Here is a 20,126-nt window from a genome sequence, read left to right on the forward strand (position 1 = left end):
CAGGGGAAGGCAGAAAAAAAAAATGATACCCTGGTTAAGCAGAAGGAAAAACTTTCCAGAAGTCATGGTTTATAAGCCTTGGATTCCTGCCTCCTGGAGGAGAAGATATCATCAGAGGCTAAGAAAGGGCACAAAGAGAGATATGTGTATATTTGTATGTACATGAGCCAGCAAATGCATGTGCAAGAATGTTCTAAGTGACTAAATGCAAGACTGAAATCAGATGGACTATCCTGGGGTTTCACAAACCAGTAGCTTACTGTTGGCGGACCTCAGAGGGGCTAAGTGATTTGTCTGCACTTGACACCAAAGAGGATGGCTTGTTAGCGCTTTTCTTACTCCCGCAAGGCCAGGTTTGGCAGAGCTCTATAAACTCGGGAGTCAGGAATGTTAGGGTTATCTCTGAAGCCCTGCCCATGCTGCAGGTAAGTCATTTCTTTGCTGAGACTGGGATGGCAACAAAATAGCAAACCCACACCAAATGCTAAATTCAAAGAAATAGTTTGGGAAGGCTGGATCTCAAGCTCTACAACCTGCAAAACGTAGAACCCCAAGAGATGAAGCACAGTGTTAAACGAAGAACGGGAAGTTTCCAAAAAGTTCAAAGAACAAACTGAAAGCAGAAAAAAAAAGGAGAAACGCCAGGAGAGTGAGCAATAGGCTCTTTCTCCAAAAACCTTGATGCCCTGGGAGGGGCTGAGGGAAGCTGCCCCGAGACACAGCTCCTATGAATGCTCTGCATACACTCCCTCCCTTCCAGGCATACTGGTCAAGCTCCAGACACTCCACGCTTGTTTCCATCTCTGTGCTGTCTGTGCTACCCCTATCCCTTCAAATTGCTTACTTGATCCAGGGCTCTCCTCAGTCACCCATCAGAAGTCTTAGGAACTCCAGGTACCCTCTGTGTGTTACATTCCATGGCCCTAGTCATTTCTTTCTTGAGTGTTATTCAGTAGGGATTGTCTTATTTCCTTACATGCACTATAAGTTCTCAGAGGTGAGGAACCATGCATTTTTGTATTCCTCTCCAGCACAGAACACAATACCTTACCATATCAAGCACTCAGAAGTGCGTTGCCGAACGAGCAGCTTTTTTAGAAACAGTTTATGCCCATTAAATCACTGGGCAGAGTTCATTTTTCACATTAGATAAATGAAGCATACTGAACATTCTGACTGTTTTTCTTTCTCTTGTGCTTCTAGCAACAGCACACACAGTTCTCTCAGAAACTGTAAAGTAAGTCAGCTCTTTTGGGTAGGCTTAGGAATCCAAGAACAATGGGGTAGCTTCCTTCTGTGGCTTTGGTTGCTCCTTCTTCCATTATATCTTTCTTTCTCTCACCTTCCACCATTCGTCCATTAGCAAGTCCTTCCAGCCCTACTCCCAAAACAATGTAACAAAAAGTACATTTAAAATAAAATGATAGCTGTGTAGGTTTGACAGTAAGAAGGGGGGTTTTCATTAGCTAGAAGCTGTGAGAAATCCCTGAAAGAAGGTCACCATTCAGGACATGACAGCCCATATAAAAAGCTAAAACCAAGCACAGAAGCCACATCTGAGGCAGCACGTCGGGGAATCTGTCACAGAAGATACACTGGCCATAAGAATAAGCAACCACCCAACTCAGGAGAGCCAGCACCATGAAAAGAAACAGCAGATTCCACCAACAGAAAAGCCCAAGCCCAAAGAAGAGGTGAAAAGAGCAATCAGAAAGGAGCGTGAGTGTTTAATAATCTCAAAGACATAAAGCACCGTATCTACAAAAATGGGAATATGGATGTGTCAAGGTATTTTCATAAATGAAGTACACAAAAAAGGCAGGGGACATTGTGGTAGGGGAATCTATTAGATTTGCAATGAGATCCATTCTCATGTAAGAGGAAATGCAAGTGTGTGCAGAGAGCTCAAGAGCAGCTGGGGGTGAAGTAGGTGACTGGGTTGGCAGAAGTGTGGGCAACTCACACTGAAATAAACCGAGGTTACCTGGACACCATTTTTACAGCCCAGTGCATTCCCATGTCCCTCACTAAGCTACCCTGAGTCTCTTCTCCCAAGATGACATTATCAGAAATAGGTAGACTGATACATTGTTATTCTTTCAAGCCCGCGCTGTAACATTTATTCCATTTCTTATGGTGCTTCCTCAAGGTTCCCAGAAACAATGTTTGGGGAACCCCTAGGTATGGCAGTGTCTTGTCAGGGAACATTATCCCAGCCTGACTTGGAGAAGAGCCATCTTCCAAACAGAGCAATGTGCTATTCTCTTAGGAATGTACCAGCTGAAACCATAACATATATTTGTAATTTACAGCTTGCCAAGCACGATCCTATGCATCATCTCATCTGAAACCCTACATTAATTGTGTTAAGTAGGTAGGGTTTATTATCCCACTTTACAAAAGAGGAAACGAAGGCTTTGAGAGGTTGTTCCTACAGTGATTGACAGAAATAGAACTAGAACTTGGTTCCTCCTGCTTAAAAGTTACTTCTCTCTCTATTTCACTGTAATGATGCTTAGCTCTAAGGCAGAAGTAGCCTGAAGAACATTTTTCCTTAAATGTGCATAATCCCACAGGGGAATTATTGAAGGACCACTCTTAACTCCTCTTTCGGTCGTTGTACCTAACAGTCCTTAATATGATAGTAAACTTTTTACTCAATTTACGGTCTCTTGCGAACATGTTCTAGATTCAACTTTGAAAAACAATAAATTGCCCAGTGTTCACACATAAATACTTCTGTTTATCGCTCTTCTCCTTCCTGGAAATATTATTGTCCCTTAATCAAAAAGCAAAAGCCACAGCTGAAGGTGATGCTGTATATTTGGGGTGGGATGGGGCGATGGTGGCAGGTACACATAGCCAACAGAGACTTACTTACATGATAGACACAGAGATAGGCCTGTGTTTTTCCGCTTCCACTGCTCTCGGCAGGGCTTGTCTCCATGATGTACAGTTCATGGAGTAGTACCTGGTGCAAAAGAAGCCTGTGTCCACCCGCCTGCCCACCTCTGCAGACCATGGTTATCCCACTATACCTGGCCTGCTCTCTCCGGCTACCATTCGGTCCTCACATCAGGTCAGCGTGGCTCATTCCGAGCATTATGTTGCTAAACTACACGTAGGTCACTCAGCAGTCTGGAGAATCCCAAGTCCAAAGCTCTTACCGAAGCATGCACTTAGCAATGGGTGCTAGACATCCGGCTGCAGCAAGCCTGACAGCATACATAGTAATATCTTTTGCAAAAGCTGTAAATGAGAAACCCAGGGACTGCAATGATTCCATATGGTCCACTCTACAATTTGGGAATATATGGTTGGAAACTTAACGTTTTCAGGTCTTGTTTTTTTTAGCCTCCTTCTCTGAACCTCTACTCCCTGGCTGTCCTGCAAGCCATGGCTTCCTAACAGGGAAATGGCAAGGAAGAGAACCACTACTTTCTTAATACAAAGGCCTGTTGTTTATTAAAGCATGTCTTCAGGTTAGGCCTCCTGGAAGGACCAGCCCAAGACTGCTGAATCCCATAGAACAGAGAGAGGAGATAGGTGCTTTCCTTCCCATTGAGCCATCAGTGGCAGGAATCAGCAGCCCTGATCATAGCTAACCCTGGAGAAGGGTATCTGGCTGATATGCAAATTATCGGGGAGAACCAGTGTAGGAAGTCTGATCATTCCAAGGTCACAAACCACTTTGCATTATGAATGCATTATGCAAACTGTGCCCTCAAGCCTGGTAGAATATCTGCCTCTGGGAGTTGTTGGGGGAACTATGGAGATGACACATATAAATAGGTGCCTGCAAACCTGGTATTTCTGCCTGGTAGAATATCCGGTCCTGGGAGCTGCAGGGGGAACTAGGATGACACATATAAATAGGTGTCTGCATCTTGTTACTGCCCCGTGGATGCTGGTCTTTCTCCCCGCTGTTCCCTGCCACGCATCCTCAATTCCCCCTTCAGCAGATGACGCTTCAGAATCTGCTATGAACCTGTCTTGTCCTCCTAGCTTCCAATTTCTGAAGCAAATGCTGGATTTGTAGGGGATAGGAGGCCTTAGCCCAAATTAGCTGAACATCCTTAGCAGAACTTCCTTAACTAAGTGAGTAGTTCTCAGCGCACTGAGGTGAGGATGGGACCAATATCATGGCAAAGCTGCCAAAAGGCAAGGAGGAGGGCAGAGTAGGTTAACAGTGTCAGCTAGTGGTTCTCAACATGGCTGCACGTTGCATTCACCTCGTGAGCTTCTATCCCAACCCTAGACATTCAAACGTAACTGGTCTGAATGACATCCTGAGCAGTCACTGTTAGCAAAAGTTAAAAGATCTCAAAATGCAAGGTGAAATTGGAATAGTCAGGACATGGGATAGCAAAGACATTAGAGGTCCTCTTTGGCTCCCTTTGGCTTTACCAAGGAGTGTTCCCAACCCCCCCAGTCAACTGGATGGCATGCTGGGTGTCCATCTGGGTCTCTGCCACACACACTTTCCTTATACATGCTAAACAATGTGACCTTGAAAGAAATTATCTAGATATCCACCACCAACAAAAAAAATGTTCAATGGCACTTGGTAATTTTCAGGAGACTTTGAAACTTGAAACACACACACACACACATGTCATTTAATCCACAGGAATCATCTATGGGTGAATCTGATGTCCAGAAATCTGGGACCCCTCCGTATGCCCAAGAAACTGTATTATCTGTCCCCGTTCCACGATGAGCCTATGAAAAGGTCTTCCATGCAAGCAGCCCTCTCTGGAGCACGTCATTGCCATAGTTTCAAATTTTCTGGGATGTAATTTCAAAAGCTATCTTTGTTTTTTCTCCTGAATGAAATCAAATTAGGATGGAAATGCATAGAAGAAGGAAAAAGTTTCAGAAGTCCTCCCCACTATCAACCACCCTAAAATATCAGATATTTTAATCCATGTGTCCTCACAGCCAGAGCCATTCCAATCAATGCGTTTCTCCCTGGCCTCCCAGGCTGAGATAATCGCCCCTGGAGCCAGTACTGGTCAAAGTAACCAGAGATCATATCAGGCTTGCTGTGTTCCCTCTGCATCTCATTCACTCATTTGCTCATTCATTAATTCTTCCATCGATCCAACCATCAGCCATTCCTTCCTTCACTGAACAGCTCTTTATTAAGAGCCACATTGCAGCCGGAGGGATCTTTTTAAAAACAAAAGCTTAATTGTGCTCTCAGAATCTTCCATAGCTCCCATGCCTCTGGGAAAAAAAAGTAACCTCCCAGTTGGCTCCCACCCACCTCTCCACCATACGGTCAACATTATCCATACGGGATATGTGAGATGCTCTCTGTTCATCCCCTCCCTGGGCTTCTTTCAGTTCTTTAAGTCTCTGCTTTCCCTCACCTTGGGGTCTCCTCCCATGGCACTTACTCTACTCCCATCTCCTCCTCCTTTCACCAGTGATTACAAAACACATCTCAGGTCACCAGGAAGTTTCCTAGTTACTTCCCAGGCTTGTTTGGCTCCATGTCTATTGCTGGGGACTCCTGCTCTGTCTACACATTGGTTGGTTTGGGGAGAATCTCCCTTTTATCTCTGTCCCAGCCCCTGCTCACGCTCTCATTCTGTGGACAATAGTCACAGACATCAGTATTCCACAAGAAAACACATGATCGACAATTGGAACCTTTCTCCAATTCCCCAACATATTTTTTTCTCTTTGTCCAAAAGCTGACCGTCTCTAATAGCTCTATCCTTGACTGTGCCTCTGTCGAGCAGTCCCCAAAAGAACTAAGGAGACTTGCTGCAGACAGACAGTAACTTTATATAGCTGCCCCAAAAGGAGATGTAAACATGGAAGGGGGAATGGGAAGATGTATTCTTGATTCAAACAAGAGCCAAAAAGTAAAAGGGAAATGTCAGAGGATTACAGTGACGAGCTGAGGTCTCTCAACCTGTAACCCAATCCAAATTCAACTTGATTTCCTAGACTTGCTAATACAGCACAGTCTAAAATATCTTTCTCTCTTGTACTCTCTCTCGCTCGCCTCTCCTCTCTCCTTCTCTTTTTCTCTCTCTCTCATGCACACACACACATCAAAAGGCAAGAATACGCAATAAACACACTCGAGGCTTCCTTGGTGGTGGTTTAAATGCTAAGAAAGACAGAGAAAAAGAGACAAGGAGTGCATGAGTTACAGAGTTATGGAGAATGAGTTACATGAGTTTTCTGCATTTTAATCCACAGCCACCAAAAGTCTCAAACACTCAAAGAACACCTCCATAAAAACAATCATGGAATGAATTCTCATGTGAAGGAATCTTAGATTTGAGCTATGAACAATGCTGGAATACTAAAACAATTTCTTTTGGGGGAGCTATCTTGGACTCAAAGTGCCATGCACATATATTTTTGGAAAGAAAGTCCAGGAAAGCTCTGGAGAGAAGTAGCATGCAGAGGCTGCATAGAACATTCCCCCCTTTGTATTTTAACAGCACCCAAAACTCCCCTGTGGAAATTCTCCTTCTCCTGCTGTGTGTGGGGTCATGACCAAAGGGCTCCGAATCCAGGTATCCTTTCCACACGGGATCCAATTGACTCTATTGCTCTTGACAAGCTGAAAACCAGGAAACCACCTCCCACGGCATGCAAGAGTGGTACATGATGCAGGGTTGGGGATGTGAGGGCCCTTACATGACAAGAAGACCAACAGCCTTGCTTTGAGGATGGGGAACCCAAGCCCCTGGGTCACAGGGCAGGACTGACAGAAGCTGGACTAGACCTCAGGGCCTCCAGGTTCCTGAGTTTCCAGTTCACAGCCTGTCCCACAACATCACGCAGTTCTTAGAAGACTCTTCCCACACACTGGGGTTGCTAAAAGGAGACCCATATTGGTCTTTCCCAAATCCCCCAGCCTACAAGGGCTCCTCCTTCCTCCAAACCCCCAAAACCTCTGTAGTCCTTACCACCCAGATGCCTCTTACCAAACACCTACTGCCACATCCTGTAGTCTGCTTCTCTGCAAATCTATCCTGTATTCCCAAGTAGACTGCAAGGCTGCTGAAGGTAAGACCTTGCTTTGTGTCTCCTGGCATCCCACATGGCACCTCGCACAGTGGCTAGGAAGACTCAGTGGCAGCAGAGTGGCCCCTTTGTAAACAGATAAGAAAACCACCTCACAGATGTGTTATGTTTTTTTAAAGGCTCCCTTCTAAATTCTAAAAAAATTATGAAATAGGACTCCGTGTCTGTTTCTCCTGGTGTCTGGACCTATTAAAAACAAGATGAGAAAAAAAATAAATGCCTCCTTGAGCAGAAGGGACTCAGAGGACAGAAGTGGACAGTAGATGGCAGTCTGTTCCTGTGTCAGAAGTGGTCACAGAGACAACATACTCTGTGTAACTAGGCAGGAGGTAGAAGTACAGCTTAGGGGCCTGAAGTGGACTCACCCCCACCATGCCACGAGCGGGGATACTTCTGAGAAGTAACCCCGTGAGCACGCACACCTACGCCCCCACCAAGCCCCAACACCTGTACAACATGCACGTTTCCCCAACTCTCCGCACAAGAACCAAGGGCTCACGTTACAATAGTCTCTGAGTATCCATCACCCTAGCCCTGAGAATTCAGCGACAAGAAAAACACTGTCATGCGGAGGTGGAGACCATTCCTGGACCCTCCAGCTTGCTCCTGAACCAAAAGGATTCTCAATCATGGTTCGTACTGAAAAACAACACCTGAAGTGGGAACCCTGCACTCCATCTTCCTTGCTTCCCTTGTTCTCCCTGGAGCACTATGATTGTAACCTGTGTGCCTCCTTCCCCAGTTTCCAGACCCCAAGGCCAGCAGCACTACATTAATCTCTGCATCTTCCCCAACATCTAGCACATGACCACCAACAGGATGCTTAATGAATAATCTGTAAACGTGTGTTTTGAGTTGCTTTCTGAGTGTCTAAGGAGGAATTACCCTAATGCATGTGGAATGACACCCAATTCCCCATGACCAAGAACCCAATTTGCAGGAGAACTATGCAGGCTAAGACATGGGGAAGAAGGGTCTCTAAAAGGGAGTAAGAACAGCCTTTTCTGGCCAGCAAGCACTGAGCATTCAAGACCTTAGCCTTGGGACAGGCCAAAAAGGTAACATGTTTTGAAGCCCTGGCAAGGTACAGTACCTCTCTGAGCCCAGTTCCTGGCACGTCACATCGCTACTGCACATTCTGAGCTCACAATGATCGGTCACGCATTCGTTCACTCAACACATTCCTGTGGCTGTCAGTATTCAAGGTGTTGGGGGACACAAAAATGAAAACAACAGATACCTTTCTCTGTGAAGTTCATATTCTAGGAATGCAAATTAAACACAGGCTGCTAAGTGGTATAACATCGGGAGGGTGGGAAGGGAGCCCCGGGCTCTCTGGGGAAATGCATGGAGGCTTCTCAGGTTAAGCAAATATGGGAAGGATGATTTTAATATCATTGGTGATGATGGAGGGGTATTTGAAACACAATATGCGTACAGAATATATCCTCCAGTGCTATCTCCAATTCAAGAATAGGCGTATCGCTCACACAGAACACTTCCCTCTATATTTAGACCATTTGAGGTATCCCCTTCTCCATCCATGCATTTGTCCAGATTTTTCTACTAGCCCCCAATTCTCACAATTTAATTAGTGGTAAGTCAAGAAAGACTTTAGAGATAATCAAAGCCAGTAGCTCTTAATAGATGAGGAAATGAGACCTAGTGTGGTTCAGGGACTTCCCAAAATTGTAGTTAGTCTCTGTTGCAGTTAGAGGTGGGGTCTGATCTCTCTGCTCAGAGTTTGGGATCTCTCTGATTTAGCTTATTGAATTCAGCTACCCACAGACAATTTTAATCCCACATAAACCTCTCCCATACTCCCAACTTCCAACCCAAGATCCGCCACAAATCTGGCAAGCTTATTTCTTCAGTGCTTCATAAACATGCACTCATCCATATGTTCAATGACTTATCTGGCATCACATAACTTAATTTCCTCCTCCACCCCCTCCAAATCTCTCTACATAAGTCCTCCAGGCCAGCAGAGATACCTGAAAATCACAGGCATGGGCCACAGTGTGAGGCCGAGGGAGCAGCGGAATCGTGGAAGATGTGATCTGTCACACTGGTAGTGTCCTTGTGATCCTCTAGTAAGTCCAACTCCTCCCTTCTCCAGGAAAAGAGAGGCCCGTGGAGGGAAAGCGATTTGCTTAAAGTCACACAGCTAGTTTGGGCTCTCTGCAGGGAGAATGTGGCAAGCTATTTAAGGTAGCCAGGTGGGTGTTAGGAGGACCGGGCTTCGCCACACCATGGGCCACACCTGTTGGGAAAGCAGGTGATTTCTAGGGCTGCGTCTTCCTCTTGAACCCAGTTCATAAGGAAGTACCTTATGAACCATTAGAAGCAGGCCCTCTAGACATGAGATGGAGCTAATCTCAGACTGAGAACATGAAGCAAACTCCCTAAGGGATCCCTCAGAGCCAGAGAAGGATATTTTTAAATGCTGGAATCTTAGATCTAGAAACAGAGGGAAGAGGGAAGTAAATTGCAAGAACCTGGCTATCAGTTTTTAAAAGGCTATATACTCCATATAAAGGAAATAATGATCACCCTACACATGAAAAGTTATTTCAAGCAAAGTAAATACATAATTTTTGAGTACCTAGGGTTTAATAGGCCTTCGGTGAGTGTTCAACATTTATTTGTACATGCAAATACCTTTAAGCAACAGAACAAAGTCACCTGTCCTTAACTGTCTTGATGATGTACATGTGGTAGTGATGGTGGGGAAATCAGTGGAGGAAGAAGGAATGAGCCTTTAGTCACAACCTTCAAAAAGCGCAGCATCCACCCCAAGAACGTGTTTGGCTTCTCTACTTCCGGTACTGTCCTGAGAATGGCGGGCAGTGGCAATCCTCGGCTGGATGTCTCTACAGCTGCTCTGCTCTGCATCAAACACAGCCTGGGGACCTCAGTTTTTAGCAGCGACCCCTGCCCCCCAACCTCCCAGCAAGAAACCTACCTTCACTTTGGCCCCAGTCTAAGTGGTGTGAGTTCCCTAGCCTCTCAAAGAAAGCTGTCTTCCAAATTCTAAAGAGACCTCATGCTCTCCATTCATATTCTTTTTCATTTTGATTCTGTGCAATTCCAGGACTCAAGAATGCTGGGACCTACCACCTCTCATGGGCATGTGGATCAAAACCAGATGTCCAGCTCCAATTTTATAGAATTTACAAGGAGGCAATTGTGGCTTAAATCAATACCCGTGTTCTGTAAGGGCAGATTCCCTTGTCAACAGGACAAGAAGTAAAGGGGGAGGGCCAATGGAAGCTGAGACAGATCTGACACATGCTTGCCAGCAGGTGTCTAGAAAACCTAAACATTTGTCTTGCACATGAAAAGGAAGCTTCTGGGGGCGGGCAGCAGGTTACCCCATGGGGTGACCATCTTTGCAGAAGAAGATGGACCCAGCTCCCATCTGGATGACATCACAGAACATTAAAAAAACAGAATCTGACTGGCAGGTGATGGGCTTGGGATGCCACAGACTTCAGGCTGGAAAGCCAAGAACATCAGCATACCCCTTAACCTCACATAACCTCAGTATCCCCATCTGTAAATGAGATTATTTTGAGTACTGAGGTAATGCCATGTAATGGCTGTAATAATGCCTGGCACCCAGTAAGTACTCAAATATTAACTGTCATCATCATCATCATCCATCCTCCTAAAGATGGATGCTTACCTTAGTCAGAGACATTGCCACTGAAAGACATTCACGTGGAAGCTGAATGATTAGCACCAGACCTATCAGAAAGCCAAATCCCACCCCTTTCAGCTCTGCACACCCTGTGTAGGCTAAGCCAACGTCAGGAGCATTCTTCGCCAAAGGGAAACTCTCTGGCAAATTCTTTGCATGCCTTTCTGCCTTTGACTCAGCCATTCCCCAAAGATAAAAACAGGAGCTCATTAAGGGCGTGCCAGGGTGCACTCCAAGTGAGGTAATTAGCACTGATTAGGTAGGAGGATGTGGCTACTGTGGAATCCTACAGTGGCAGAGCTGGAATGGGATGGGGAGATCTTCTAATTCAAGCCCTTCGTTTACAGATGGCAAAGTCATGTCCTAGAGAGAATGTCCAGGGTCACACAACAGCAGGTAATTAGTAACAGAGCCCAGTCATTGAACCTGGTCCTCCACCTCCAAGTCAGGCAAGCTACTGAAGGTCACCCTGGCCTGGGCTCTTGAGATTATAAGCTACTGTTTCCTCCAACATCCCCGGCCTTAAATTTTCCAAAAATCTCTGACTGAACAAACCCACACACACACACACAAAATGGGGCTCAACAAATGTCTTCTCTGGAGATGTTACTAAAAAGTGAGCAATCACAACAGACCACACCAAATTTCATGTCAAAATCTGTTCTGTTTCAATGAGACCACAGTCAGTCATAGGTTTGTCCTGTGAGGACACCCAGAGCCACAGCAAGCCCTCAGTGGTTCCCAATTAATACTATTTGAGAAGGACCATGGCACAGATGGGGACGTGAAGAGCAAATGCATTCTGACCACGTGGGGATGTGTGCAACCTCTAGCCTCTCAGTATTTGTAGGTAAAATAAAAGGCTGAGTTATGGAAAACTATTAACAACAACAAAAAAAATATTTTAACACTCTGGGGCCATTTACATGTGTCCTCACAGGTTCTAAAATGAGTCCTCTGAATGACCTTTTTTTTTTTTTTGTCCAGCCTCAGTCTTGTTAGAAATCCATCCAGGCAAGAATGAGGTAATACCTACACTGGCCTCATACTTCAAAGTTCAACACGCCCATATAAAAACGATCTGAAAGGAGGTGTCCCCAACTTTTTTTCTCAGGTTGGCCCACCTGTAAGAAGCAATCCAATGACAATCCAATCTGAGCTAAGCATCCAGATACCTGCCACCCATAACACAAATGCTCCCTGTCTACCCAGGGCAGTTCCTGTGCTCACGTGTCCCCCAGCACGCACGCATGCACATCCCGTGGTCTCCTCTTACTCCACACACACCTGTCCATGCACAAAGAACATCCACAGACTTTATCAGCAGCAACACACAGGGCTTAGGCTTGTCTCCAGTAGAAGATTTGGCCCTTTTCCAACAAACTCAATTTTAAATAAAACTAAATCTAAAACCCTAGCAACGGTCATTAGTTCAACATCCCCAATGCCAGAAACTGCCTGCCTTGTTCAAGAGTAAAATAGCAGCGGCTGAGGCTTGAGGCAGGGTGGTGGGTTTTGAAGATCTTCTGTGTCGGCCCGCATGTCCTCTCTGGCTTCCAGGCAATGCACAGATTTACATGCCCTCCAGTTAGGGTGGGAGTGCTGTAACTGCTCGGGAAAAGGTTGGAGAAGCTTGCAGCAGAAGCCGCCTGCTCTATCAGGCATCCTGAATGTAGAGGAAGAGGAGAGGCCTGAACATCTGATACATCTGGGAGTAGAACTGCAGAGATGGGAAATGTTATGTAATTAAACTCTGCTGGCCTGTCCCGCCTGGGGAATGTGAGACCCATCAGCAGTGACCTCTTCCAATCAACTTAATTGGCCCAATCTCGCCAAGAAAAGCAACAGAATTAGTTTAGTGCCTCTTGGAAATAGCTTAGCTCCTATTTATGGCCACTGAACTCAAGGATGGGAGCCTGACTCTGAGCCAGGAGTTGACAGCATGTGCTAACTTCTGGGAGGAATTGGAGGTTTCAGTGGGTTTCCGTGGCCCCCTGTGCCTCCATCTTCATCTCTGGGGAGAGTGGTTGTAACCAGCTTGCTGCACTGGGCACAAAGAATTGCAAAGATCCAAAGCCCAGGCTTTCCTCTTACCAGGCAGGCTGGAGTTTGCTCCTCTTTTATTCAAATGGTGCCTATGTCAAGGACAATTATTATTTTTGCTGTTCTCCAAGTCGCATTTGTTTTGGTGCTGTGGTCTGCATAGCTGATGTTAAAAATAAAGAAATGTCTGTCTCTGATCATTAATAACATTGATTCTTAGACTACCTTTCCTCTGAATAGCTCAAAGATCTTAAAGATTTCCATTATCTATAATCTAGGCTTGGTTGCCTCCAGCTTCTGGATGAGTAAACTGAGGCAGTTATAAAAAGTTTCATTTACACAGCAAGTGAGCAGTAGAGATGTGATGAGCATCATGACTACTGATTAAGTTGCACTGTGAAGAGAAAGAGGTCCAGATCCTATTTTCGCAATGACCTACGTACATGCTAGCACCTGTATTTAATTACATTTCATCTTTGTACAGCTGTATACAACTAAACACACCAAGTTTTGATGGGGGAAAAGAGGAATGAACTTTCCTCCTCCTTGAGTCATTATATTGCCACTTTACAAAAAGAGAAACAGAGAGTTAAAGAGATTAAAAAGGTCCCCAAAGTCACACTTTCCCAAATGATAGAACGGGACTAGAACTAAGGCATTTCCAATCCAAAGTCTTCCACTTCACCACCCTGCCCTCAGAAATATCTGTCCCCGATCTTCTGACCAATAGTCAAGCCCTATATAAACTCTTATACAGATGAGTTTCCCCCTAAAAACTAAGGTAGACCCTTAAAATGGCACAGTTGTAACTTCATGAATTCAAACATGTCATGAGTCAAATAAAGTCCTCCCAAACATACGCCCAACCATGGTCAGAGCCTAATCAAATGGGGCTCCCCATCATCTGGTCCAGACAGACAGATATGTGCATCACGAAAGCACAGCCTTCACTCTGTTCCTACCCAGTTGCCTCACTAGTCATCTCAGGGTATGGACCCGATCAACCACACCTTTCTCTCATTCCCCAAAGTCTACGGCCCTTCTTTTGTGTACACCTTTTTTCACTAGAGATGCACATCTGAGTATCCAAGACAATTTTTATCCTTCCTCAGACACACAGAATTCCTGTAAAAACACATACTGGCACCCCCTTCACAAGAGCCAGAATATCCACCTGGCTAGTTTTCTCCCAGTTACGTTACTGCAGGCCAAAGTGCATATGCACACACGTGCACACACACCACCCCTCAAACACACACTCACATTAGCTTTACACCCATAGTCCAGAAAATACCAAAGATGACAAACGTCCCCAGTCCATTTCTTCCCTGATCATGACTTCACCATTCTCCAGCTCCACATAACGAGTCTCATTCCAGCTATGAAGGAGGCTCTGTGTACTCTTAGAAACTCAGTCCTCAAAGGGATCTGGACCTGCATTCTGACCTGAAGTGCAACACCCTCCAATTCCCAACCCACACCCCACACAAGAAACAACACCAGCCAGCTCGCTTTCCAATACACAAAAGTCTACATCATCCCTATCTTTATGTCCCACTTTTTACAAAACCAGAGATATATTTCAAGTCAGCTTCCCTTTGGCCCCCAAGATCCATAAACATCTCTAGAAACCGAATTACAGACCTTGAAGAAACCTCAACAAGCATCGAGCTCTGTCTATTTCTGGCAAAATTGCATCAGTTAGCGGAGCCTGGAGAAGGAATTTTTCCAGGGCAGTGTGCCATGCTCCAGTACCCAGCAATGGGCTGAGCATCCAGTAGGCACTCCATTAGCTTTAATTGATTATCAATATGAACTGGTGATAGTGAATTCCCCTATTACATAAGAAACCCATTACAAAACATTATACAACATGCACCCCTGACACTAGGCATGAATAGTGTATTCCTCTACTTACTTCAGTCTTACGCATACATCTCTTCCTGTTCCCACCCAGTGCCAGTGCACAAGGACTTTTCCCCTTAAATGTACATCCCTCATTCTAAGCCTCCTCCAATTCTCTCCTCTCTGGGGAGGAAGGAGAGGGGAGGCAAACACCAACCCCAACTCGGTGTCCTTTCCTGCAAATGCTTTGTCTTTCCATAAAGAGGATCTGAGCTCACACTTTTCTACCCCCTACATGCCCCAATGCCATTCCAGCCAAATTTCCCAGTGCACTCTCATAAAGTTCACACTCCGTTCGCCCCAGATAATCTTTCCCCACCCCCTACACACATCCCTTTGGTAATTCTCAGGCGCCCAACCTTCCACATGCATCCACCTTTCGCTCACACACACAGCCGCCCTCCTACACCACACCCACTCCATGTGTTTGTGCAGGCATGCACAAGCCATCTGTCTTCAACAGGCTGCACCTCTCCTCCTGCTCTGACACCCTTCATAGGCACAGATTTCGCATTAGCTACACCTATGTTCCTGCAAGCTCTTGTCTCCCGCTAAGCACACAGATGCCCATCCAACAGACTCCCCAGAAACACACACCTACCAGGCACCAGAGAGGGATGGGACTCCAGCTCTTTTGCCACCCCCCCCTACACACACACACACTCTCTCTCTCTTTCTCTCTCTGAAAAAACATCCCCATCCCTCCCTGACCACGCACTTAATGGTCACAATCTCATTCCACAGATAAGCAGATTCCATTCACACGCAACCAAACCCTCTAAGTCCAGCTACACTCCAGTCCTCACCAACACAAAATCCCACACACTTTCCCTAGGGGAAATACCCCAGACTTTCTACCTCCCTTCAACACTGTTTACAGGAGCCTGCATTATTTTCCAACCCCCTTAACTCCTGACGCGATACCCAAGTCTGTGTGTTTGCGCCCAAGGCAGAAGCGGTTGCATTTTATCCTCTACATTCTACCTCTCAGCTTTCTTTGTGTGACATGTCAGAAAGGAATTGAGGGCAGGCGGGAGGCAGGCTGAGTATGCTGGAGAACTTGAGCGTTGTGAAAACAGGACCGCTGGAAAAGTCTCCTCTGTGTTACAACTTTCTCCCATCCTGACGTTTAGGACAGAGCGCTTCCATGTTTTCCTCCTCGCTGTTGTGCGGGGTAGGAGAGGGCATCTCTTTATTTAAAAAGCAGGTCGCTCAGTACACTCCACAATCAGCTGAGTTACAAACATCAGGCTCCAGGAGAAACACCCTCCCCTGGCAGGCTCCCCTCCCCTCTCAGCAGGCCCCCGCCCCCACCTCTTCATACACATAAACAAGTCCACAGGCGCACAGTCTCCCGAGCTCTCTAGCTCTGAGCCCGGCGCTCCCGGGAGCAGCCTCCATTCGGGCTCAGAACCTGCCGCCCGCCGCCAGAGGCCGAGGCCAGACGGTATTTTTGGTGTTTCCCCCACCGGGAATCCCACCCGAGCCTCGATTCCAGCAAAAGGGATCCTTTCTAGTCCACAGCCCCGACGCCGTTCGACGCAGGGGTCTCACTGCTATGCATCTGAAGCACAGACGACCAACGCACGCCGCAGCCAAACTCCTGCAAAGAAGCAGCGCCTCCTGGACGCGCACCCACTCCCGCGGAGAGCAACAAGCAGAATCCTACTCCCCCACCCCATGCCCTCGGCCCTCGCCCCTCCTTTCCCTAACCTTCAACTCCCAAGCGTCCCAAATTTCATCAGGAGCATCCACCACTGAGTAAAACTCTGGGGTAATGGGGGCGGTTCGGTCCGTCGTAGGACCTTCAAACTTCGACCTGGCTGGCTGCGCGGGTGCCCAGATCTCCCAGCCTCCCACGCCACCCCTCAAAGTCCGAGAACAGGCTGGACGATACCGCGAGGAGATCCCCAGCGATGACCGGGCCCGGGTGCCCGCCGCTCCCCGGCGGGATCCCAGATGTGCGGGCTGCGTACGGAGCTCCAGCATCTGCGCAAAGGCCCAGGGTGGGGTGGCCACCGGGTGGGCGCTGGCCAAGAGGAGCCCGGGGCGCGAGGTCTTTTCTGAAAAAAAACCTTTCGGGGGACTCCAACGCAGGTACGGGGCGCAGGGCGGTGAGTCTCAACTCCCAGAACTGGAACGCGACGTTCCGGGTCCTGAGCTGCGCGTCCCCTCCCCCAGCCCACGCCCCGGCCGGAGTGGCGCTGGGGCAAGCTGAGAATCAGGCTCAGTGGCCGGCAGGGTGCAGGGCGTGTGCAGGGGAGCTGCGGCAGCACCTCCCCGCCCGGGGTTCTGTCTGCCCGGCCCGGGTTCTGTCTGCCACCCTCTTTTGTTAGAGTATGCGCTAGGAGCTTTCCCGGAGGAGCAGACGGGTCGGTTGGGGGTGGTAGGTGGTTGCTTCTGTTGAATGCCTTTCCTGCTCTTTCGTCGTCCCCATTTCCCCTCTCCTGCCCCCACCCTTTCCAATCCAGGTCCCTTAAACCTGATCACTTTCCCAGATTGAGGGAAGCTTCTTGGGCAGCCGAGGGACAAGAGGGGAGGAGGTGGAGAAGGCTGTCCGTGTGTGTGTGTGTGTGTGTGTGTGTGTGCGCGTGTGTGTGTAGCGGCGTGGTTGCGGTTGCGCCCGCCTGAGCAGATCCCAGCGCAAACTTCGGGGAAGGCACAAGCCCGGGAAAGTGAGTGAGCGAGGCGCAATGGGGGTGGGGCGGGATGCGGAGTTGGGGGCCCCCGCGCCGGTTCACTGGAAAATCCCTCCCCACGTGGACCCCCATCCCCAAACCTGCCCACCCAACGTGCCCGCCGCCTCCCCTTACCGTGGCAAAAGTAACCATGGCATCCGTGTGGCCGTTTCCAGGGACGTCGACATGAAGAGAAAGGTGGACGCGAGCTCGGTCATTCAAAGTCTCCCCCACCCCGCCGCAGCCACTACCCAGCAGGGGAAAAAGGAGAGGAAGAAAGAAAGGAGAGAGAAGAAAGTAGTTGCGCCCGGCTGTGTCGCGGGGCGGTGCGCGGAGCTGTTCGGTAGGGAGAGGAGCTTCAACTCTGAGTCCCGTGAACATAATCTGCGCGGTTATAACCAGCCAACCCGGCCAGATGGCTCCGCGCTCAGCGCCTTAACCCCTTCCGCGCCGCGCCGCCCTCCCCCGCCCGGCCCGCGCCGCGCCGCGCACGCCCGCGCCCCAGAGCCCCTCGGACCTCGCTTCGGGACCCGCGGCGGGGAAGGAGTCATTTCTCCTGGCCCCTCTTGAAAAACAAAACGGAACAAAACAACAACAGCAACAAAAACTTCCAAATTAGTAGTAGTCTTCAGTAACCCCCACCCTTGAGTTCCCTTTTAGAGATCCAGGAAAAAACGAAACATTAAATGTATCGTAACAGGTTACATGTTAGTGTCTTCAGCCTTTTTTAGTTGTTCTTTTTCTTGAAATTTTTCTTTTTCATCTCTTTTAAGATTTTCTTTACCAGGCATGAGGGCCTTTTCCTGCCCCTTTCCTCAGGCGGATCAGGTCTGAGGCGTAAACTCCTCCTCCAAACCTTAGACCCTTCCAGCTCCAGATCTCTCCCCACCCCTACCAAGCCCACCCGCCACTCCTCCCCGCACCCCACAACACGAACACGCCCAAGGACAATCGCTCCCCGGCGAACTCGCCGCTCCGGGGCACCCGCACCCAGGACGCTGTGCCGGCGGTCAAGGGAGGTCAAGGTAGAGGGGTGTGGGGGCGGGTGGTCCCAGGGACTAGGGAGGGGCTGTGTGCACGCGCGCGTTTGCGGGAGCTTGAGTGTGGAAGGGAGAGGGAGATGGATCGCAGCCTCCCGTTTCACCCATCCTCCAACTTCTAAACCCCTTCCTTCCAAACTAGGATGGGGCCCTGCAGCTCATCACTCGCCCAGCACCCACCAGTCTGCACGCGGGGACAGCGCGAGAAGCAGGAAAGGCGAGCAACAAGCAAACCTCTTCGTGGCGCCCCGAAAGTAATGACGCTCACTTCCCCACCGGTGGATTCATTCGAGGAAAGGATAGGGGGAGGGGGGCAAAATCTCTTATTTGGAGATAATTTTAGCTGCCCGTTAGACCCCACTTGCTCCGAGCCGTTCTCTCTAAATTTACCAAGTTAAGTCATCTTGATTTCGCCCATTTGCCTTCGAGAGAAGGGGGGGAAATACCACCTAGGGATCAATGAGAAATCGAGAGTCTGGGAGCAGAGTTTTGCCCTCTTGTCCCCTTCCCGAGTCCTTGAGTGGTGGACCTCCGCTCCAAGCCCCTCATCCTTTCCTCCCTGCCACTTCAGCCGCTCCTCACATCATCTCCTTCCAGGACCTTTTGACTCACGAGCGACTGGGGAGGGGAGCGAGTATCCCGTTTCCTCCCTGCCCTGTCGTTCGAGGTGTCTAATAAGCAAGCCGTTCCATGTTTCGGTTAGGGCCCAGGTTCAAAAAATCCAAATACCTTAGAATTGTCTGAGAATTTGGTTGAACCCCGGAACTGCACCCACCAGTTCAGGACCAACCGGCCGCAGAGAGTAGCTGGGGGCTTGGATGGGGAGGTGCGAAGGGAGGGGGAGTCTGGGGGCTGCATACTAGATAGATTGTACCTGCCTCATCATTATCCTGGCTGATGGGGGTTGCCACATCGAAAACGGCCAGAAGCGCCCACGGAGGCCCAGGGGCGTCACCTTCTGCGGTCCCTCGCAAGGGTAGGGTCGTCCTTCAGTGGCTGCCCTCTTGCCAAAATATCGACGTCTTCCTCAGGGCCAGAAGAGGCTGCCGAGTCGTTCCCTCCACCCCGCCACACAGCACCATGAAGGTTTGGATTGGGCGTGCTCTATCGGGTTCTGCTTTCCTCCCTCTCATCTGGCCCGCCTCCCTGCCCTCCCCCACTTCCCGCACTTGCCCCCCTCCTCCAGCTTCTCGCCGTGGTCAAAGGAGGGATTCAGGCCCCAGTTTCAGATCCACTGGCAGAGTTCATTTCTCAAGCTCCAGGTCCTCCGGGAACCTGAAGATTGCAAGGAAAGAGGTGGTTGGCTCCTGCTGCAGCAGGGAAGGGGTTAAATACATGTGCGGGCTGATCTGCAGGCAGCTCCCAGGTCCCTGGCAGTCTGGAGGGACGAGGGGAAGGGGGGCAAACAAACTTGAAAAATCAAAAGAAACGAAGAAGAAGAAAAGGCAGCAGGCAGTGCGTTTAGGACTTGGATTTGTTCTGCAGATGCCTTGCACTGGTTGGCCGCCTCACTTTGCCAGGACTTTGGGGGATCCCAGGAAGACTTTGTATTGTTTCCAACTCCAGGGGGTTTTGTCCTGAGCTGGTGGGTCTGTCTTTGCTTGCAATCAACAGGCCTTGTAATATGAGAGGTGACACCTTAATCTTGCCAAATATGTGCTGTGCCTTTGTGGAGCGAGGGGAGGAGGGACTGAGGGAAGG

General features: G+C 48.6%; 1 protein-coding gene across 3 annotated transcripts in view; it reads right to left on the reverse strand.

Annotated features, from left to right (window-relative positions):
• NTF3 (neurotrophin 3) overlaps positions 1-19,484 on the reverse strand; it is a 65,130-nt gene extending 45,646 nt beyond the window's left edge. Inside the window, exon 1 of one of the 3 annotated variants that reach the window (XM_033223124.1) lies at positions 19,300-19,484. In XM_033223124.1, the coding sequence (XP_033079015.1) occupies positions 19,300-19,338 (39 nt within the window). In that variant the 5' untranslated portion in view covers positions 19,339-19,484. Of the gene's footprint in view, positions 1-17,520; positions 17,892-19,299 lie in introns of those variants that run through there. The other 2 variants (XM_033223123.1, XM_033223125.1) reach the window with 2 other exon arrangements.
• Positions 19,485-20,126: the final 642 nt, after the last annotated feature.

Source organism: Trachypithecus francoisi, unplaced genomic scaffold, assembly GCF_009764315.1.
Source record: "Trachypithecus francoisi isolate TF-2019V2 unplaced genomic scaffold, Tfra_2.0 Lachesis_group11, whole genome shotgun sequence".
Classification (NCBI taxonomy): domain Eukaryota; kingdom Metazoa; phylum Chordata; class Mammalia; order Primates; family Cercopithecidae; genus Trachypithecus; species Trachypithecus francoisi.